The 23,088-nt window shown below is 40.4% G+C and overlaps 2 protein-coding genes and 1 long non-coding RNA gene across 4 annotated transcripts; all 3 read left to right on the forward strand.

The window, feature by feature from the left end:
* The first annotated feature begins 722 nt into the window (after positions 1-722).
* LOC149402207 (uncharacterized) lies at positions 723-3,473 on the forward strand. 2 transcript variants are annotated; one of them, XR_016296202.1, is made up of 4 exons: positions 723-1,162; positions 1,791-1,904; positions 2,270-2,364; positions 3,342-3,380. It is a non-coding gene; the product is annotated as an uncharacterized LOC149402207 (long non-coding RNA). The 2 variants fall into 2 exon arrangements; XR_016296203.1 differs by lacking the exon at positions 2,270-2,364 and having other exon boundaries at positions 3,342-3,473.
* A 907-nt stretch (positions 3,474-4,380) lies between these two features.
* On the forward strand, positions 4,381-5,489 carry LOC149402208 (uncharacterized). Its single transcript, XM_089608267.1, has 3 exons — positions 4,381-4,855; positions 4,942-5,209; positions 5,375-5,489. Exons 1-3 carry the CDS (start codon positions 4,381-4,383, stop codon positions 5,487-5,489), a joined length of 858 nt encoding a protein of 285 aa, XP_089464393.1.
* A 2,595-nt stretch (positions 5,490-8,084) lies between these two features.
* On the forward strand, positions 8,085-14,716 carry GN (sec7 domain-containing protein). Its single transcript, XM_089608902.1, has 3 exons — positions 8,085-8,345; positions 9,296-10,067; positions 10,943-14,716. Exons 2-3 carry the CDS (start codon positions 9,336-9,338, stop codon positions 14,606-14,608), a joined length of 4,398 nt encoding a protein of 1,465 aa, XP_089465028.1. The 5' UTR covers positions 8,085-8,345; positions 9,296-9,335; the 3' UTR covers positions 14,609-14,716.
* The last annotated feature ends 8,372 nt before the right edge of the window (positions 14,717-23,088 follow it).

Below are 23,088 nucleotides of genomic sequence, written 5' to 3' on the forward strand. Positions count from 1 at the left end.
ATCAGCCGTCGCAATCCTAGATCACAAGGAGAAAGTCTTAAGGAATAAGACTATACCTTTGGTCAAAGTACTTTGGAAGAGTCACTCTACAGAAGAAGCTACTTGGGAGCTTGAGAGCGAGATGCAAAAGAAATACCCTTCCTTGTTCTAAGTTTCGAGGACGAAACTCTTTTAAGGGGGTAGGGATTGTAATGTATAAACTTTTGTAACCGCTCGACTTGTGAATTTGAATAAAATGGACGAGTTTTAATTCAAATTCTTGTTGCATATGAGACGTCCTTAAATTTTAAAGATCTTGGAATATGATAATATTTAAGGTCGATGAAATTTCGGAATGAGAATATTCGAGTAATCCAATATTATTATTCGAAACATACTCGGAGATTTAAAAAAATCTCAAGAGTAAAGAATGAATTCCGAAATCCCTTAAATATATTCAAAATAACGAGAAATAATAATAATTTTCTCGGTTATTTTTCAAGATTATTTTTAATTAATTAAGGACAGGATTGCGAGAGTTTATTTTGAAAGGACTTATATGCAATATTTTGAAGGACGAAAGTGAAAGAAAAAGAGAAGCTGGGGTTGATTTGAGAGAGTTGTGGCAGGAGGGGATTGGTCCACGTATGCACGCGTGGCACGACGAGGAGCTGACACCTAGCCTCTCTTTCTGCCACCTCATCCTCTTTTCTTCTTCTTTCTTTCCTTCGCTCATTTCTCTTTCTCTTCTCTATCTTCATCTTCTTCCTCACTTTTTTCTCTCTCTCGGCCGAAACCCACACGAGGAAACCAGAAAAAAAAAGAAGAGAAAAACTCTCGGCCTCCGTTCGATCGCCACCAACCCGTGATCGCCGCCACCACCCTCGTTCTTCATCTTCTTCTTTCTTCCTCTCCTTCGCGCGCCATCACCCAGCACCGAGCTCCACCGCGCGCTCCGGCCCGAGGAAGAACAGCACCGCCGAGCCCCGACGTCGCCACCGCCACCTCTCACTCGCCTTCCTCTCTCTTCCTCTCCTTCGCGCGTCACCGACCGCTGAGCCACCGCGCGCGCGTAGACCGAGCGACACACCGCCGCCGCGAGCTCGCCGTGACCGCCGCCGAGGAAGTAGACGCCGGGAACACACAATCGAGCGACGAGGACACCGAATTCGTGAGAATCTCGGTAAGAACGAGCTAAACCAAATTGATTTCTTTTTCTGAGAAATTAGGGTTTGAGATTCCAAATTGGGGATTTTCGAATCCGAGTTGATTTCGGTTAAATTGATTGGTTTTAATTGTTCATTAGACTCGATTAATGATGTTTGTGACTTGAATTTGAAGATTGGTTTCGGATTTCTTGTTTTGGACTCAATTTATCCGAAAATGATGAACTAGGGTTTGAATTGGGGGTTTTTGATTTCGGGTTCGATTTCAGTGCAATTGCTCGGTTTGTTATGTTGTCTGAGCTTGATTATACCTGTGTTTGAGGCTGTGATGATGATGATATTGAGATGTTGAATTGTTTGGTTGAGTATGTTGTTTGGCCGTGTGGTTTTCTTGGCCGTGGGTTGTGATGATATTGTCTTTGAGTGCTAGTTGGCCGTGTGACTTGTTTTGGTTTTTTTGGTTGGTCTGTTTTGTGGATGATATCTCTGAGCCTCGGTTTGATATGTTGGGATCGTTGTTGTGTTAGGACGGTTCCGGTTAATTGGATTTGTGTTGAGTTCGTTTGATTGGATTATGGGTTCGGGTTTTGAGTTATGTGATATCGGGATTTGGTTTTAAGATGTTAACTCGTCGTTGGGTTCCAGGTTTGATTTACAGACGTTGACGGACGGACGGGAACCAGACGAGTCGAGAGCGTTGAGATTAGCCTCTGAAGATCTCAAGTTGATAGAGTTATCGAAATAAAGCTCGATTAACTCGTGAGTTTTAAATCGCTTACAGCGTTTAAATACTCTTATATATGTACTTTCAGTATTTAAATAAATAATTTAGAATTATTTATTTAATAATGTTTATGAATTTAATTTAATTATTCATTTGGAATTCTCGGTTATTTTTAATTTCGGATTATTTGATTTATTTAAGACTCGTGATTACTCGTTGAACGTTATCTCGTATCACTCTCGATATGGGATACGCGAGTCTTGAATAAACCTCCGAAAAACCGGGGAATAATAAATTAAATTCTCGAATTCCGAACCGACTCTAATCCCGACAACGAACCCTATTATCTTTAAGTAAACTCGAATCCAATAACTAATGGATGTTCAACTCCGGATGCTAGTTCTTCCGACGTTTCGACAAGCGCCAGGTGCCTCAAGGAACGTGTGAAGCAAGACGTCTTCAGGACTTGTCAAGCGTTCTATCGAACAATTCCGGGTAAGTGTGGAGACATAAGTCAACTACTTACCAAGGGTATAATCCTGTTTGTTTGTGCATATGCTTGCTAGTAAACAAGAGTAGGTAAAAGCCTAAAAATGAATAAACTCGAAAGTTAAGGCTTCGGCCACTCTTGCTTGAAAACTTAGCTCGGGTTCGCCCGTTAGGTTCAAACGCTAACTTGAACCAGCCTTGCTTGCTTTGTGTGTGGTTAGACTTCTCTTCTAACTCTAAGAAGTAGGTTAGAATCGAGAGGACGGAAGAGCGATAGACTCTCAAATTCAATCGAGAGTAGAGAGTTCGAAAGTCACATTTCGAGCTTTCAACTTAAAACACTAAACGAGCTTCAAAGGGAAACAATAATTTCTTTCGGGGTTTATCCCGTCACGCTCTTCCGTATATAAGTTTAACGTGTACGCTGCTAGCTGCAGTGTACCCAAACTTTAAACTCGTGTCGGTGGTACTCACAAGTCCCTGACTTGTGTTTGGCGGGCCATGTCGGTCCGTGCGCCGAGTACTCGAAGCAATGGGTGAAGGTCGCGCATCGCGAGCTCATTGCTTGCTGGAAGACTCACCGGAAGCTGCCTTGAGCACACCGGGGCGTAGTGGGTGATGGTCGCGGTTCGCGAGCTCACTATGCCAGAGACCAGTGGCGCTGACGTCATGATGAAGGAAGTACCACTAGTGGATCCCAGACATGTGTTAAAACTTAGATCAGTTGACGACTGCTGCTCGAAGTTGAAAACTGGTCTCTAGTCGGACCAGAGGTTATAGCAGTGTGGAGTGTATAACCTTGCGGGACGGCTAGTATTCTAGGATGCGCGCTCATTAGTCACTTTTAGGTGATAGCTGCATCCTGCATTCTTGTTTGCTTGTTCGCACGTCATATGCTTTGCATTAGCTGCTTTTCTTTCATAAGCTAGACTCCCGCTTGCTGAGTCTTTCGACTCATAGTTTTATGTCCCTTGGTAATGTAGATAAGGGCAAGGCGGCAATGTAGACGACCGAAAAGGAAATTGAGACGGAACGCGTATCTCTTGACCTACGGGCTATGGGTTCTGGCTCGGGAAGTAGACCTCTATATGTATAATGTTTTGAATAATATCGACTCTTCTTTAAATAATATCCCGTGTATATATGTAAAGTCGGGAGCTTTTATGTACATATGTATGTATGTATAAGGGTCGATATACGACTTCTAGTTTTAAAGAAAAACGAAAAATTTCCCGAGATTTCCGATAACCACTTTTGTTGTAAACGTTTCCGCACTTTTAATAATATCGTATTTCGTATATTATATGTCTTGTAAATTATGTATTTACTTTAAATGTTTTGTTTACATTATATTATTCATATATGATATGCTCCCGCTACGTGATGTTGGTTCCGTCGAGTCGCGGCTTGCGGGCGAGGTGACGACGCTCGCGGGTCGTGACATAACTGCAGTAGGTATCGATGGGAATAATGGCATTTTTCCGATAGCCTATGCAGTCGTTGAGTCCGAATGCAAGTCTTCATGGACGTGGTTTCTAAATTTGTTGAAAGAAGAAATTAGTATTGTCAATGGCCATCACTGGACTTTCATATATGATAAACAAAAAGGTCTTCAAGAGGCATTGACAGAAATGTGGGAGGAATGATCAGTTCAAGCAGAACATAGACATTGTGCTAGACATCTTCAAGGCAATTTCACTAAGGTACACAGGCTTATTTGAAGTTAAAGATAAGAAATAATGAAAGGTATCCAATGCATGTAATATTGACTCAAATCATAACTATTTTTCATGTACTTTGACTCAAATCCAAAAACATGTAATATTGAGAGATACAAGAGAGAATAATTCAGATTTGTTTTTGTGCAAATAAGATAAAAAAACTTGACCATTCCTTATCCAGAGAGCGAGAGAGAATTGTCATCGAGTTATTGAAATTTCACTTCTGTTTTTAGTAGATACTCATTGAGAATTGTCTTGATGGTTTCAGGTTTTCAAAGGACAGTCGCTGAAAACCAGGATGATGGCGGCTGCGATGGCTTACTCGAGCTCTAGGTTTGAAGCAGAGATGGATAGTATTAAAAGTGAAAACCAGGATGCCTATGACTGGCTAGTTAGCAAAGGCCCTCAAAACTGGGCTAGATGTCATTTTAGGACTGGTCCTAAATGTGAGATACTTTTGAACAACCTCTGCGAAAGCTTCAATGGTACACGAGCAATACTAATGGCAAGACAAAAGCCAATCATGTCAATGCTTGAGCGTATACGAATGTATCTACTGCAGCGCTTCACAAAACAACATCTTGCTGCTCAAAAATGGGCCGGTGAACTTGGACCACGCATTCACAAAATTCTTGAGACGAACAAGGTCCTCAGTGCAGAGAATATAGCCTATTGGGCTGGCGATTCTGAGTTTCAAGTGTCAAACATGTATGGTTCCTTCTACAGGGTCAATCTGGCAGAACGAACATGTTCATGTCGTCGTTGGGACGTATCAGGTAACTGCTTAATTGTGACAAGTACCTTAATAGCGTATCTACTTAAGAATTCTTTACTTAAATGTGTAATTTATCAATTCTGGCAGGTATTCCTTGTTCGCACGCCATTAGTTGCATATGGCAGCAACATCAAGAACCACTTAACTACACATCGGATTGGTATAAAAAAGACTGCTACAAGAAGACATACATGAACAAGATCAATCCAATCAACCCTGTAGATCAATGGACAAAAACAGGATTCAATCCTATGCCAATGCCACCAAATAGATCTAAGCCTGGCAGACCCAATAAATTAAGACGTGTTGAACACGACGAGGTCGTTCCTCGTAGAGGCACAAAATTGACTCGGAAGTATGTTACCACAACATGCTCAAACTATGGTAAACAGGGACACAACAAGACAACATGCTTTAGAAGAGAGCAAGAACAAAAGGTTTATTTTCATAGGTTTTTAAATTGTACCAAATAATATGAAGTTATTTATTTTCATAGGTTTTGAAATTGTAACTCTTACAGAGACATGAAAGAGCAAACACAAGACGTACAAGGCAAGGAGCTACACAACCGACGCAGTCAACTCAGACGAGTCAAGGTCAAGGAGCCACATAACCGACACAGTCTACTCAGATGAGTCAAGGTCAAGGAGCCACAGAACCGACATAGTCTACTCAGACGAGTCAAGTTCAACAACCGATGCTTAGGGTAAAGAACCAATGATCATCTCTTTTCATTTTCTTACATGTATCTGATTCATGTGTTTTATACATTATTTACAGCGAAGCCCTCGGTTCCGACTTCACACCTGCATTAAAGGAGGACAAATGGAGCCCCGCGGTTTATTCAGGGATTAGAACGATGTGTTATTTGGTAGTCTTTTTGGTTAGGGTTATTTAAGCACAAGTGTAATCCTATAAACTTTGTTATGAATTTATGTAGGTGTATTGTCTTTATGTGTACTTTGTAATGTGCAACTAATTTTGGGAAGCATTTTCACTTGCATTTTAAACATGTTTCAAGGCTGTTTTGGCCTGTATTTTGAAGTTGTTAATAGAAGTCTCTTATGCTTTATCAATCTGCTATCTACACTTTTATGCTTTGAATTCTTTTACTAATTATTACAGCTTTGTGCAACTTTTTTTGTATAGAAATAAAGTCCTTCATGAAACATGGAAACATGGTAACTTGATTACTTACTCAATCTGCCAGTGCAACATTACAGAATTCAAAATAAGTTGTTACAAAACAAGGAAATTAGCCATACTAAAACAGACTCCAAAAAAGACACAACAGGACTTCAATTTACACTCGGTAGCTATCAATTTACTTGAACAAAATCACTACCACAAGCAAAACGATGAGAACAAGTAACAACTTCAATTTTTTACATTCAGTAGCTATCAATTTTATTACAACACCAGTCTCAACATCTGAATATTGACCATTTTCTCCATAATCTTCAGAGCCTTCAATCGACAAAGACTCGGTATCGTTTTCAAGTCTGTTGATTTTCTTCAACAACCCAGGGATGATTTGCTTCGATCGTGAACACATTGGAGGATCCAACCATTCAAAAAACCCACATTTCAGGTTCTTATTCTGCAAAAACAATAAACCAACGATTTAGAAAGAAATTAACAACCTTAATGGCAGATAAAAATCCACAATCACAAACCTTATACAGAGGACATCCAAAAAATCGCCGTCCGGGATTATCTTTTGTCCACGACGTCCATTCGACACTACTCCGACCACAAAAACATCTTCGCTGTCGCAGGTCATCATTGACAAGTGATTTTTTGCGACTTGGGCTGCTGCTGTGAGTATCCATCACGAGTCGGACACTAAGACACGATTTGGGTAATCGATTCAAAGGCAAAGCTATTTCGAGCGGAGGATCGATCGGACAGCTCTCTGGGTAATCGATTCAAACCAAACCCTAGAGTTCTGAAAACGATTTAGGAATGACGAACGATATTCTTAGAATTTTCTTATCCCTATTTTCAAACCAATTTCGACATTCACACGAGTATTAGACTAAAATAAGGGTAAAAACGTAAAATGAATATCACGTGATCAAAACGTGATGACTTAACTGAAGTTTGGGAGTTAAAATACACGGAAGACCCAAAACTATTACAGACTGTGATATTGAGGAGTAACACAGTCGATTTTATATTACAGGTAGTGTATTCTCGACACCACCATAGTTTAGGGGGCAATTCTGTCTTTTATCCTATTTATAATATCACCGTTTCCTCTTCCGGTCCGTTTCCCTTTAACTTCAATTACTTCTCAAAGATATTTTATAATTATTTCTCAAATCCCTATAATATGAGTCAAGGTTCACGGTCGTGACAATTTGGTACCAAGCCAAATATATTAATCTATGCGTATCATTGAGTGTGAAAAAAATATATACTATTTAACTCAGAGAAAATATGTATTTAGCCGTTAGATTAAGATCAACAGTTCACACCAACCCTATCACCGGTGTTGCCTATCAGCTTTTCCCAACCGAATAATTACTATTTGAGAAATTTCATTTTCATAGCCTCAAAAGTGGAGAAATATTAAAACTAAACCCATAGTTGTAAAATATTTAAAACTAGACTTTTGACCCAAAATCGAAAAAAATGTCATTTTAAACTATTTTTCCCTTTTAAATCTTTAAGTTTCATCGAAAATCATCTGAAATAATCTTAAATCATCGGAAATCATAGAAAATTATCGAAAATCTTGAATTTTATTGTAAATCATCGTATTTCATCGAAAAAAGTTATGAATTTCATCGGATTTCATCTTAAATCATCGTATTTCATCAGGAAATAAATCTCAAATTCAAAATCTTATCTTTTTCAAAACCGATTCAAATCAATCAAAATAATCTAATAATCACTCTAACCATTATTAAAAATTATCTATAACGATTTAAATACGAAATAAAGATGAAAATCTTACTATTTTTGTTATGTTAAGCATCGGAATCCTAAATCCGAAAAAAAAGAGAAAATGATTTTAAGTGGAAATGAGGAAGAGAGTGAAAGAGGAAAAAATTGACTAAAACAACATTTTTATCCAATTTTAAGTCAAAAGTCCAATATTTGATATTTTGCAATTATAGATTTCGAGCTTTATATTTCTTCACTTTATAAGTCATAAAATGAAAATTTTCTATTATTATCTCAGCGAAAAAAAGAAAAAAATTTATTATTATTTTTTATTTTTTCTTTCTCTCGGGAAATTCCCACAAGACTACGGTCCCTCTGGCTGGAGGGGTCTTGGCCTGGACACACTGCTTTCTTCTTCTTTAAAAGCTCTCTCTCTCTCTCTCTCACATCTCGATCGCTGGCCTGAGAGTAACTTTCAGTCTCTAACTCTTGCTCTCTCTTACGCTCACCGCTGAGCCAGACAGCTCCGACTCCGATCCGCTGAGGTTGTCAATTTTCTCCGTCATTTTGTACTCGTCTCGCCGTTTTGGCAACTCCAGGTTCGTCCTCATGCGAAATACATTTACATCTCTCTCTCTCTCTCTCAGTTGCACTTTTTTTTTAAGGTTTTGGATGGTTTCGTAAAAGTCGTCGCTGGTTGATTGTAAGCATTTTTTAGTTTTTAATTTTTTTTTTAATAAGCTATGTTCTTTGAAGATTTGGAATTCAGTTGGAAGATCTAGGAAGAGCGTGCTGTGATTTTGTTTAATTCCTTTTTTGTTGGCTCTGTTGACGATCCCGTTTTCGATTATTTGGAATTGCATTGTTTAGGTCGGGATCGTATACATAGATCAGAGCAAAACGTTACGTCTTTTCCGCGTGTTTTTTGGAGGCCTGTTTAGATTTTGGGTGTTAAATTAAGGCATTAGTGATATTTCTTACACTAGAAAAGAGTGTAAGAAATAGGAAAGCTAGTTATCAACCAGTAAGGTTGTCCCGTAGATGGATATATTTCACCTTAGCTTGGATTCTTTTTCGCTATAGCGTTTATCTATATCATGTATTCTTTCCAGTAAAGACTTTTTTCATAAATTGGACCCACAATTTTTTTGGTACGAGTTTTGTGTGGAGGTGCTTATTATGATAGAAGCCATTTTGGCGATGCAATATTTCTTTGTCTGAGAGTCCAGAGTATACGAATACGCTGGAATTGAAGTTGGCCTAGTTGTTCAGAGCCTGTTTTAGGCATTACAAACTAAATAATAATAATAATAATAAAGAAGAATTATTATAGCAATAGCATTTTGTTTACGGTGTATATATTAAAGACCGCTTGTTGTTCTGATTTCCAAAAAAAGGGTTGTGATCATATATGGGCACGCTATCCGCCCTGTGCTTGATTAGCTTCTATGATTGACAGAGACGAGTGGAGCTGAGTCCAAGTTATCACATTCTTGTTCGTTCCGTAGTTTCCTAAATATTTGTGTTTTTGCTGTTGTTAATTTTAAAGGTGGACCTTTTTGAGAGCTGAAAGTCATTGTATATCAAAGATGGGGCGTCTAAAGCTGCAGTCTGGGATCAAGTCCATTGAAGAGGAACCTGAGGACTATGATGGAAACTCCAGTAAAGCAACTTTAGCATGCATGATTAACTCAGAAATAGGAGCTGTGTTAGCCGTTATGAGGAGGAATGTTAGATGGGGCGGGCGATATATGTCCGGGGACGATCAGCTTGAACACTCATTGATTCAGTCTCTAAAAGCGTTGCGCAGGCAGATTTTTACATGGCAACATCATTGGCACACCATCAACCCGACTGTGTATCTTCAACCATTTCTGGATGTGATTCGGTCTGATGAAACTGGTGCCCAAATCACCGGTGTTGCTTTGTCTTCAGTGTACAAGATCTTGACGCTCGATGTGATTGATCATAACACGGTGAGTGTTGAAGAAGCGATGCACATGTTAGTCGATGCTGTCACTAGCTGCCGTTTTGAGGTGACTGATCCTGCCTCAGAAGAAGTGGTTTTGATGAAGATACTTCAAGTTCTTCTGGCGTGCATGAAGAGTAAAGCATCTGTTATGCTGAGTAATCAGCATGTTTGCACCATAGTAAATACTTGTTTCCGAATAGTTCACCAAGCAGGATCAAAGGGCGAGTTGTTGCAGCGAATGGCTCGGCACACCATGCACGAACTTGTTAGATGCATATTTTCACACCTCCCTGATGTTGGAAACTCAGAAAATGCGATGATAAATGGAATGAATATCATCAATCAAGAGGTATTAGCTGTTCTTTCCTTTTTTTTATCAGGTTATTCTGTTCTCATCGCATTGATTCTATCTTGTCCTTTATCAACCCAACACATTTAAAGAAGAGAACAGAACCCTTTTTGTTTTTCTGGGTTCCTGCTTTTGTCCTTGGCTTCTTTGTACTCTTTGTTCTTTTTCTCCGGCCTCGCCGTGATGAGTTATTAAAGTCCCGTTATTTCTTTTTTTTTTAAAAAAAAGAATCAATGCGATGAAAATGTGATACAAAATTAACAAGTGATGATATCGTGAATGTAAAAATGTTTGTGCTATGGATTAGATGTCCCAACGTCCTTTAGGCTTATAATTTGTGGCAATAAGAAGGAAAACACAATTCCCATGTGCTGTTTTTTTTACATTATTTAGCTATTGAAGCAGGGAAAGTACTACTTTGGTGATTTTTGTTCTATTCATGTTTAAAAATAATTATTTGCTCTTGCATAACTGTTAGGTTAGGATAGTATGGATCCTATATATGTATTGAGCGACGGTATATTTAAATTTAAGTCTTAAACTCACTACCTTGAAGACACATGGCACTTTGTTTCTGACTCTTTACTGCTCATACCCCTCTATTTGGCAAGCAAATGCAGTTTTTCACTTTGCTTCAGCGTTCTGGTGTATCAATGAGATTTAATAATATAGGAAAATCCATGAACTCTTCTTGAAATTTACATCTGTGAAACGGTTAAACTAGTACAACTAGTAGTTCTTGACTCGTCGGGATCATATATGAGTAAGTTCAAAAAAAGGCCTATGTGATGTCATTGTTATTAAAAAGAAAATGTTTCTGGATTTTTTTATTTTTCATGTTTCTAATTTTTCTAAGTTATTTGTATTTTCTACAGAGATCCGGGATGAACAGTGAGTATGCATTTGGAAGTAGGCAACTGGAGAATGGCAATATGGGTTCTGAATATGATGGTCAAACATTATCCACAAATCTTGCTTTAAACTCTTCAACGGAGTCAGCAATGGCAGAGATGGATGAGGAAGGCATGGGAACCGGAAAGGATACCGTTCCTTATGATTTGCGTCTGATGACTGAGCCGTATGGAGTACCCTGCATGGTTGAAATATTTCATTTTCTGTGCTCGTTGCTGAATGTTGTTGAGCAGGTTGGAGTGGCTAGATCAAATACCATAGCGTTCGATGAAGATGTACCTCTGTTCGCTCTGGGCTTGATTAATTCGGCTATAGAGTTGGCTGGTCCATCTGTTCGGAATCACCCTAGATTGTTGAGCTTGATTCAGGACGAGTTGTTTCGTAATCTGATGCAGTTTGGTTTGTCTATGAGTCCGCTTATTCTTTCAATGGTGTGCAGCGTTGTTCTTAATTTGTATCACCATCTTCGCACGGAACTCAAGCTACAGCTCGAGGCATTCTTCTCTTGTGTGATTTTGAGGCTTGCACAGAGCCGATACGGAGCATCTTACCAGCAGCAGGAGGTTGCTATGGAGGCTCTCGTTGACTTCTGCCGGCAAAAGACGTTTATGGTGGAAATGTATGCTAACCTAGACTGTGACATAACTTGCAGCAATATCTTCGAAGATCTTGCGAACCTCTTATCCAAAAGTGCTTTCCCTGTCAATTGTCCCTTGTCTTCTATGCACATTCTTGCGTTGGATGGTCTCATTGCTGTAATTCAGGGTATGGCTGAGAGGGTAGGTAATGGGTCGGTTGGTACAGAGTACACTCCTGTGACTCTTGAGGAGTATATTCCATTTTGGATGGTCAAGTGTGACAACTATGATGATCCAGGTCACTGGGTCCCATTTGTTCGCCGGAGGAAATACATCAAGAGGAGGTTGATGATCGGAGCTGATCACTTTAATCGTGACCCCAAGAAAGGGCTGGAGTTCCTCCAAGGTACACATCTCTTGCCGGACAAGCTTGATCCTCAAAGTGTAGCATGCTTCTTCAGGTACACAGCCGGGTTGGATAAGAATCTTGTAGGGGATTTTCTGGGGAATCACGACGAGTTTTGTGTTCAGGTTCTTCATGAATTTGCATGGACTTTTGATTTCCAGGACATGCATTTGGATACAGCTTTGCGACTGTTTCTAGAAACATTTCGACTACCTGGAGAGTCTCAAAAGATACAAAGAGTACTTGAGGCATTCTCCGAGAGATACTATGAGCAGTCACAGCAGATTCTGGTTAACAAAGACGCTGCTCTCCTACTTTCGTATTCACTTATAATGCTCAACACAGATCAGCACAATGTTCAAGTGAAGAAAAAAATGACGGAAGAGGATTTTATCCGGAACAATCGACACATAAATGGAGGCAGTGATCTTCCTCGAGAATTTCTTATAGAGCTGTACCACTCAATATGCAAGAATGAAATTCGCACAATCCCGGATCAAGGTGCTGGTTTTCCTGAAATGACCCCAAGCCGGTGGATCGATCTTATGCACAAATCAAGAAAAACCGCCCCATTCATAGTAACAGATTCTAGACCCTACCTTGACCATGATATGTTTGCCATAATGTCGGGACCGACAATTGCTGCTATTTCTGTGGTATTTGATCACGCTGAGCATGAAGAGGTGTATCAAACGTGTATCGATGGATTTCTCGCGGTCGCAAAGATCTCAGCGTGTCATCATCTTGAAGATGTGCTCGATGATCTCGTGGTGTCTCTTTGCAAGTTCACGACACTGCTGAACCCATCTTCTATCGAGGAGCCCGTGCTTGCCTTTGGCGATGATACGAAAGCCAGAATGGCAACCGTGACGGTCTTCACGATCGCCAACAGGTACGGCGATTTCATTCGCACGGGCTGGAGAAACATTCTCGACTGCATTTTGAGGTTGCACAAGCTCGGTCTTCTTCCGGCCCGCGTCGCAAGTGATGCAGCGGATGAATCATCCGAGCACACTCCTGAGGCGGGACACGGAAAACCGCTCACGAACTCCCTCTCTTCATCTCACATGCCTTCCATGGGAACTCCTCGAAGATCCTCGGGGTTGATGGGCCGGTTCAGTCAGCTCTTGTCCCTCGACACGGAGGAGCCGAGATCGCAACCCACAGAGCAGCAACTAGCTGCACACCAACGCACGCTTCAGACGATCCAGAAGTGCCACATCGACAGCATATTCACGGAGAGCAAGTTTCTGCAAGCCGAGTCTCTATTGCAGCTGGCACGAGCCCTCATTTGGGCGGCGGGCAGGCCTCAAAAAGGAGGAAGCTCCCCGGAGGACGAAGACACGGCTGTCTTTTGTCTCGAGCTTCTCATCGCAATCACTCTGAACAACAGAGACCGGATTGTGCTTCTCTGGCAGGGCGTTTACGAGCACATCTCCGGAATCGTCCAATCGACCGTCATGCCGTGTGGCCTGGTCGAGAAGGCTGTTTTCGGGCTGCTCCGGATCTGCCAGCGTTTGCTTCCGTACAAAGAGAACCTCGCCGACGAGCTTCTCAGGTCGCTGCAGCTCGTCTTGAAACTCGACGCCCGGGTTGCCGATGCCTACTGCGAGCAGATAACCCAGGAAGTCAGTCGCCTCGTGAAGGCCAACGCCCCTCACATCCGGTCCCAGTTAGGTTGGCGGACCATTACGTCCCTCCTCTCCATCACTGCCCGGCATCCCGAGGCTTCGGAGGCCGGGTTCGACGCTCTCTTATTCATCATGTGTGACGGGACCCACTTGTCGCCCGCGAATTACGTGCTCTGCGCCGACGCAGCGAGGCAGTTCGCCGAGTCTCGGGTCGGACAGGCCGAGCGGTCCGTCCGCGCGCTCGAGCTGATGGCGGGCTCGGTCGACTGCCTATCGCGGTGGGCCTCCGAGTCCAAGGGCGAGCAAGGTGGAAACGAGGGAGAAGAAGAAACCGCTGCGAGAACGTCCCGCGATATCGGCGATATGTGGCTGAGGCTCGTCCAAGGGATACGAAAGGTGTGCCTGGACCAGAGAGAGGAGGTCAGAAACCACGCCTTGCTGTCCTTACAAAGATGCCTGACTGGTGTGGACGGGATGAACATCCCTCACGCCATGTGGCTACAGTGCTTCGACGTCGTGATCTTCACCGTGCTCGACGACCTTCTCGAGCTCGCCCAAGGCCACTCCCAGAAGGACTATCGGAACATGGAAGGAACGCTCGTCCTCGCAATGAAGCTCTTGCCCACGGTGTTCCTTCAGGTCCTCTCCGATCTGTCGCAGCTCACCACCTTCTGCAAGCTGTGGCTGGGCGTTCTGAGCCGGATGGAGAAATACACAAAGGTGAAAGTGAGAGGCAAGAAGAGCGAGAAGCTCCAAGAGCTAGTCCCCGAGCTTCTGAAGAACACTTTGCAGGCCATGAACACTCAGGGCGTGCTTGCCCAGAGAGGCGCTCTCGGCGGGGACAGCTTGTGGGATCTCACCTGGCTCCACGTCAACAACATTGCTCCTTCATTGCAGTCCCAAGTTTTTCCCAATCACAGCTCCGAAGAGCAGTTGCAGAGCTCTGAAGATGTGGACCGACCATCGTCCGCCGTGCGAACGCCATCGCCCGAAGTTTCGGCTGGCGGAGGTTAATAGTTTTTCTTGTATAGTAGGTATTTTGGCACCTAGACTTGTATTGTTAATGCGTGTTCATAACCAAACGTGATTTTTTCCGCGGAATTTGAGGTAGATGTTTCTGAAGATGGCCCGACTCAGTTAGCTTGTTGACCAGAAAAAGGGAATTTGGGAATGGCTTGTTCTTTCCATTTTTTTTTATTTTTTATTTATTTATTTTGGTAATAATTTAATGTTATTGGTTTGCAAAAGATGGGAAAAACGTACTATCAGTGAGGGTTTTTTTTTTCGCCGCCCGTCTAGATATTCTTATTTTGAGAATATCTTTTCTTTACCGTTTTTCCTAGTTTATAGTTTTATTTGAATTTCTTGTTATTGGCTGTGTTTGGCATAGCTTTGTTTTTTAAAAAAGTGATTTTAAAATAGCTGTACGAAAAAACTGTTGTTTTAAAAAACAGATGAGTGTTTGGTAAACTATTGTAAAATAGCTGTAGCTGTTAACAAAAGCTGATTTAGTGTTTGGTAAAATATATATTAATATTTATAAGTGATAATTATTTATATAAAATATAATTAATAATAATAATAAGATATATTTTGTTATATAAAAAATATATCAAAGTGGGTGTCTATAGAATGTAAAAAATAAATTATAAATTTTGGTGACGTCAAAAAAATTATTTGATAAAAGCATATAAAGATAATTAGAATTAAAAGTTAGTGTAAGAGAAAAAAAGGTTAAGAGAGAAAAATTACAATCCAAAAACTAAAGATAAAAGCTACAAATTGTAGCTTTTGGTTTTTTAGTTAAAATATTCAAAAACACTTTTTAGCTTTTAGAAAAAACAATTTTACCAAACACTTAAATATGATTTAACTTTTAGAAAAAACTAAAATCAAGCTTAATAAGCTGAACCAAACATAGCCATTGTTTATACTTTTATTTAACCTTTTTTTTTTTTTCATCTAAGATAACGGCAAAATTATATGTTGGTCAATTAAAACAACTTGTTTCTTTAAAAAAACAATATATATAAAAGAGTTAATAGTGACAAATACTCATTGTTTGAATTTTATATCACTTAAATACTTTGTGTTTTTTTAGGGGGCAAAAGTACTCAGGGTTGCTTCCGAGTTCCGAGTATCATCGTTACTACTACATGGGTTTAAACTAACTTGAATCTTACGTGGCATCGAATCTTACCTGGCTTGCGAATTGATAAGACATAACTATTATGGATGCTTTTAAACGAAAAGTTAATTATAATTATTATTATTGTTATGCCGTTATTTTCACATGGTGTAAATAACACCCCGAGAGCAAAAAAAACGAAACATCAAGCTCATACACAAGGCCCAAGCCTACAAGCAAATTCACGCGCCAAGCTCTGAGTCAACTATCATGAAATGTCTTTCAAAAGACTTTCAAAGAATGTTTTCAAGCTAGACTTCTTGACAAATCTTCAAGACAAAACCACAAAAATGACCACCCGGTCGGCCAAATAAAATGACCACTCGGCCGGCCTAAAAAGAAGACCATCCGGTCATCTTCACTCGGCCAAAATCACCCGGTTGTCTTCATTTGGTCAAGATCACCCGGTCATCTTTACTCGGCCAAAATCACCCGGTTGTCTTCACTCGGTCAGGATCACCCGGTCGTCTTCACTCGGCCAAGATCACCCGGTCATCTTCACCCGGCCAAGACCACCCGATCATCTTCACTCGGTCAAGATCACCCGATCATCTTCACTCGGCCAAAATCACCCGGTCATCGTCACCCGGCCAAGACCACCCGGTCATCTTCACCCGGTCAAGATCACCCGGTCATCTTCACTCGGTCAAGATCACCCGGTCATCTTTACTCGGCCAAAATCACCCGCTTGTCTTCACTCGGTCAAGATCACCCGGTCGTCTTCACTCGGCCAATATCACCTGGTCATCTTCACCCGGCCAAGACCACCCGGTCATCTTCACTCGGCCAAGACCACCCGGCCATCTTCACTCGGTCAAAATCACCCGGTTATCTTCACTCGGTCAAGATCACCCGGTCGTCTTCACTCGGCCAAGACCACCCGGTCGTCTTCACTCGGCCAAGACCACCCGGTCGTCTTCACTCGGCCAAGACCACCCGGCCGTCTTCACTCGGCCAAGACCACCCGGCCATCTTCACCACCTAATCAAGTACTTTTCACCAAACTCCTTGGTCCCTATAAATACCACATTCATTCACAACACAAAGTAAGTTTCTCTCAACTTGTCAAAACTCTACAAAAATCACACCACCACTTTCTCTCTCTAGAAAACATTGAGACAAGTACAAATCGTTTACCAAAAACACAATACAACACGACTAATGTTGAGCGTCGGAGAACGCGCCGAGGGAAAACCCTCCGCGTCCCTCTCGATTCACATTTCATTTGTGGTTAGGTGAAGGTGCAAGGATTCGAAGACTCGGCGAAGAACACGAAGAACGTAGAAGATCCAAAGACCCAGAGACTTGAAGATTCGAAGACCCGAAGATCCGAATAACATGAACACGACGTGAAGAGAAGAACTTCACCAAACTCAACCTACGTGCGGTCATAGGGTCCGGCCCTAGATCGAACCGCGGACGGTTCTTAGTGCTAATCCAAAAACGCGATTAACAATTATTTTTTTTTAATTTTTTTTTACATATCACGATTGATATTAAAAAAGCCATGACTTTATACTCCATTGATTTATGTTTTAATATCAATCGTGATATGTACAAAGTCATGGTTTTTTTAATTTTTTTTAACATTAATTAGCTGTTCATTTTAAAAGCATCTATAATGGTTATGTTTTATCAATTCAACAATGCCACTTAGTATTTCTGTTAGTTTAAACCGATGAAGTAGGAACGGTGATACTCGGAAGTAACATCGAGTACCTTTTCCGTGAAAAAAACATAAAGTATTTAAGTGATATAAAACTCAAACATTGAGTATTTATGCCGCTATTAACTCTATATAAATGCAATAAATTTTTCTTATATCCCTACCTTATTATAAAAGAACGTAGAATTGTTTTTTAAGCTTGGCACATGACGTTATAGAAATCCATAAGATTTTTGGAATTTTTTTTTGTTTTCTTTTCCGTTTTGGTGTCACATGACGCAACATCACACCACACCACATACTGTCACTGTCACTGTCATGTATATGTATGTAGCAAATAATAATTAATTAGAATTGAAATATTATTTACTGTATAAACTTATGATTCCAAACTTAGTAAGGTAGCCGACCTCATGAACAAACATATAATATGACATATGTTGGCTCCTCTATGACCTAGTTTAAAGTTTGAAAAAAAAAGTGTAACAGTTGTTCAAGTCAAAGCTTCAAGAAGTTGTTCAAGCGAATTCAAGACCCGGGCTACTTATGTATTTTTCCTCCCGCAGGAAAAAGAAAACTAAATATTATGTTTAGTTTTGATTTTCATGGACCAATAAGATCGGATTTCTTGGTGAATCCGACTTATTAAGATTTCGCGAGAGATTATGAATTGCATCATATAAAACCCACCTAGGGTTGTTTCGATCAATTTACTTTTATGGGTTAATTCACGCAATCATATCTTTGTTCTTGTCTCTCTATTTAGGAGATAATCATCGACAGAGAGATTAAAGAAACTTGCAACTTGTGTACCGTTGTACTGAATGTATGGGAGTGTGTTGTTGCATTGACGTGCTTATTAATCTTTGGGAGATGATTAGGTAAAACAGAGAGGGAATCTCGAATCCTAGGGGAGCTCAAACTTACATCCATTCGAGAAGTCAAAGTCGAAGGTATTTGTGAGACAGTCATCACTTAATATTCATGTTCCTTTGACGACTAATATAGTAGATTGTTTTTCACCCGAATGTATCAGTCTCCCTGAGTAGGTCATTTATCACCGAACCTGATTATCAATTCCGTGTATGCTTTACTACTTTCAGTTTATTGTTTGATTAATTGTTGATTTATTTAATCCCATTAAAATCAAACCATTGTTCAACAAGTAGTTCCAACAACATAGTTGAACAACCATCAAACATCAAGTTAAGCAATTTCAACATAAAAAACACTTGTAAACACTAATTTTGAATCTCACAATACAATTCGTGAACTTAAAAACAAAAAGTCCAATACCACTCAAACAATCAACAAACTTAATACGCAGACAAATTTGTAATTGTCGGGTTAAATAGCACAATCACATATCATTTTATCTTATGCTATGATATATATATCAATAAGAATGGTGCTAAAATCAATTTCAAACTATTGCTAAATTTAATGTTTATGTTATAATACGTGGCACCATCCATTTAAACCAATTAATTATTCTATTATTGTAAACTTAGAATTTTGAAAAGTGAATTGTAGACTAATTCCTTTAGATTAAAAACTAATGTTTAATCGATTGAATACAAAACAATTTATAACAATAATAATTTTAAGGGGCTTGAGTAGACTAGTCAATAAAAATTATAAAATTGTCAAAATAGCAAATATTTAGCTTATTTTACGAAATAGTCAATAAACCACATTAAACCACTTGATCAAACAAAAATACTTTTCATATTAATAAAAATAAAACTAATAAATGAAAAACATTATAATAAATAACTCCTCTATTAATGAATTGAAAAATTCTCTAAAAATATTACGAGATCTTTATCGTCATTCTTTATCGTCGATTTTCAACGTTAAGTCAACTTGTCATCCGTCTCGAGCCGTCAATTCTTCGACCAGAGACACATAGTTGTCAATTCTCCCACAAATAAACCAGAATTAATACGAATAAATCGAAATAAACAGAAATAAATTGAATTCATATATATATATATATATAATAATAATAATAATAATATTAACAAAAATAAACTTGATTTACCAAAAAATAAATACGCAAAAGTAAACACAAATATGCCGATCTGTTTGTGAAAGAACCTCCAGGGCGACTGTGGCGGACCGGCGTACTGAAGCACTTGAAACCTGCTTTTAAACACAAACACAAATTTACTAACATTAACGAAAATAAAGGCTGAGACTAACATGACTCTACCAATGAAAGAAATTAAGACCGCCATTGTTGAGGCAGAGAAAGACGGATGATCTGAGGACAATACACGAGAGAGAGAGAAAGAGAGAGATGATACTGTTGGGTTGAAGCCCATCAGTCCGTCGCCGAAGCCCAGTGTCAGGCCCATCAAGCTGTAAGTGAACGTAGTGTCGTTTAGAGACGTTGCTCTGTCGTTTGTATTGGACGACATAGAAGTAGCTCTCTAATATGGCCCGTTGATTTAAGCTTGATCCAATGGTCATCATCAAGCGCTTGAGAAGTCTGTCCTTTAAATCGGGCACGAAGACTTTGGAGTCGATTAGTCTGTTCTGTTCTTTGTGGTTTTGGCTTCTGAGTTCTTTCATCTTCCTCTCTCTGAGTGCTTGTATTCTTGAGCGATCTACTCGATCGTGTTTCCTTGTGAGAAGCTGTGTAAAAGAATAATTGTATTGAGAGCGGTGTGATTGTTTGTTGAGAGAAACTGTTTGGTGAGGCTGAGGGTGTAACCGGAATACTCATAGTACAGACCGAGCTTCTCCGAACGGAGCTCAACGTGCACGTAGGTATTTTTGGCCGAAGCACGGGAAATCTTGGTTGTGTTCTCTCTTTACTTTGCTTGCTCGTTTTCTTTTGTGTGTGGTGTGTGAATCGGTCAGATTAGGCTTTTAGATTTAGGGCAAAGCGCTACAGTGGTATCAGAGCTTTTGTTGTTTATCGATCTGTTTTGCCCTAACCCTAGTTTCTTGAAATTAGGGTTTCTCTGTGATTTTATAAATCCCTAATTTTGAAGATCTGTTGTATTCACAAGTTCTTTTTTTGGGCGTTTTATTTGTGTGCGATGAATCATGGGTGTCGGACGAGTTGAAATCTCAGCGTTCGATGGAAAATCGGATTTCGGCGTGCGGAGTACCAAAATCCGTGCCCTACTCTCTCACCATAAGGTCCTCATTTCCCTAGAGCCGAAAATGGAGCTCTGGTCAGAAGAAAACAAGAAGAAGAAGGCAGAGATCGATGAAGAGGCGCACAATCTCCTCATCCTCAATCTTGCCGACGGAGTAATTAGAATGGTTTTTGGATGCACTACTCCTCTCACTTTATGGAGTAAACTCGAATCCCTTTACTCTAACCAGTCTGCACCTAGTCTTGCATATCTGAAGGCCTCTCTTTTCTCTTATAAAATGGATGCTGGCAAATCTGTCGATGAAAACCTTGATGAGTTCCTTAAGCTCACCCTGGTGCTAAAAGGAACTGATCATGCGTTAGATGATGTCAGTACCGTTATGATCTTGATGAATTCTATTCCAGACAATTTTCAAGTTGTCAAAGATGCTTTTCAATATACTGGTACTATACCAACTTATGATCTCTTTTGTTCTGCTCTCAAGACTCGAGAACAAGAACTCAATAATCATAAGTCTAAGTCTGGGTCTAACCTGTTTGTTAAGTCTAAGACAGGAAATCAAGATAATGGAAAGAAAGGAAAGGGGAAGGACAACAAGCCCCAGACAGAGACCAGAAAATGCTATCACTGTGGAAAGACTGGACATCTGAGGAAGAACTGCTTCAAGTGGCTTGAGAAGAACAAGTCCCCGGGGAACCCTGAGACCAATCTAGCCTCCAGTTCTGGTGGAGCTCAAGAATCCTCTGAAGTCCTGAATGTGACCACCAAGTCCAGGATTGATCAGTGGATTCTTGACACTGACTACTCGTTTCACATGAGCCCTCAGAAAGAATGGTTTACCAATCTTTCCGAGGTCTCTGATGAGACAGCTTACATGGGTAACAATAATGCTTGTGATGTTGCAGGTATTGGATCAATCACCCTGAATATGGCAGATGGTAAGATGGTCACCATGACCAAGGTAAGATACATCCCTGGACTCAAGAGGAATCTAATATCCCTTGGGGTCTTGGATGATGAAGGGTGTACTTATTCTGCTCAAAAGGGTAAGTTAATGGTCTACAAGGAGGGTAAGAAAATAATGAGCAGCACTAAGGTTGCTGGTCTGTATATTCTAGATGGCATTACCCTTGATATGCAGGAAAATTGTGCAGCAGTGGCTCAGAACAACCTGTCAAGCACTCAGAAGTGGCACCTGAGGCTTGGCCACATGAGCCAAAAGGGTTTAACAGCTCTGCACAAACAAGGTTTGTTAGGTAATGACTCTATCTCAAATCTTCCTTTTTGTGAGCCCTGTGTTATGGCAAAACAACACAGGCAGAGTTTCCCAACAGGAACTCATTTGTCTAAGGAAATCCTAGATTATGCTCATGCTGATCTATGGGGTCCTGAGTCACATGAGTCTCATGGTGGGAACAAATACTTTCTGAGCATTGTTGATGATTTCTCTAGAAGGGTTTGGACTTTTCTTTTAAAAACGAAAAGATGAAGCTTTTTCAAAATTCAAAGAGTGCCAAACCCTTGAAGAGAATCAAATGAACAAGACTCTGAAAGTTTTAAGAACTGATAATGGCTTGGAATTCTATAATGCTGAGTTTGACCTTTTCTGCAAGGACCATGGTATCCTTAGACATAGGACTGTTAGGTCAACCCCTCAGCAAAATGGAGTTGCTGAGAGGATGAACAGAACCCTTCTAGAGAGAGTTAGAAGCTTGTTATTCACCTTTGGCCTTAGTAAGTCTTTTTGGCGAGAAGCTCTTGCCACAGCCACATACCTGATCAATAGGAGTCCAAATAGGAACCTGAGCCTTAAGTGTCCTATAGAAGTGTGGAGTGGTAGGAAACCTAAGTTGAGTCACCTTAGAATCTTTGGGTGTGCTGCTTATGCTCATAATAGGGATGGTAAGTTAGATCCCAGGTCCATAAGGTGTGTGTTCCTAGGATATCAACAACAGAGTGGCACTAAAGGATATAGGCTTTGGGATAGGAGCTCTCAAGGTGTTAGAATCCTTATCAGTAGAGATGTTGTCTTTGATGAGAGTTCTTTCCCTTATAAGACTAGTGTTGAACCCAGTGTTCCTATAGAACAAGAAACCCTAAAAAACCCAGTTGAGGTGGAGCCTACAAACCTAGATGAACCCCAACCTGTTCCTGTACCTGAACCTGACCCACCTGAGTGTGATCACCAGGCTGTGCCTGATCAGGAGCCAGATGAACCTGCTGAGCACTCTGATCAGGTGGAGCAGCTTGAGAGATCCACTCAGGAGAGTCTAGAGACCTATCAGCTTACCAGGGATAGAACTAGGAGAGACATAAGACCACCTACAAGATACTCCTTTGCTGACCTTGTGTTCACAGCCTTAGTTGCAGCCCATGAAACCCAAAGCACTGAACTTGAAACCTACCTGGATGCCATGGGTTCTAAGGAAAGGGTCAAATGGCATGAAGCCATGGTTGAGGAGATGAATTCTCTAAGTATTAACAAGACCTGGATTCTGGTTGAGAAACCTAGCACTCAAAAACTGGT

Source organism: Urtica dioica, chromosome 3 (genome assembly GCF_054948205.1).
Source record: "Urtica dioica subsp. dioica isolate 48M chromosome 3, U.dioica_male_clone48M_v1_H2, whole genome shotgun sequence".
Taxonomy (NCBI): Eukaryota; Viridiplantae; Streptophyta; class Magnoliopsida; order Rosales; family Urticaceae; genus Urtica; species Urtica dioica.

Bases quoted from the DNA above. Each gene is read 5' to 3' on its own strand.
- GN (XM_089608902.1), top strand. From the start codon at position 9,336: ATGGGGCGTCTAAAGCTGCAGTCTGGGATCAAGTCCATTGAAGAGGAA. The intron at 10,068-10,942 runs GTATTAGCTGTT...TATTTTCTACAG, and splicing joins TGAATATCATCAATCAAGAG to AGATCCGGGATGAACAGTGA.
- LOC149402208 (XM_089608267.1), top strand. From the start codon at position 4,381: ATGGCGGCTGCGATGGCTTACTCGAGCTCTAGGTTTGAAGCAGAGATG. The intron at 4,856-4,941 runs GTAACTGCTTAA...CAATTCTGGCAG, and splicing joins TCGTCGTTGGGACGTATCAG to GTATTCCTTGTTCGCACGCC. The intron at 5,210-5,374 runs GTATGTTACCAC...TAACTCTTACAG, and splicing joins GGCACAAAATTGACTCGGAA to AGACATGAAAGAGCAAACAC.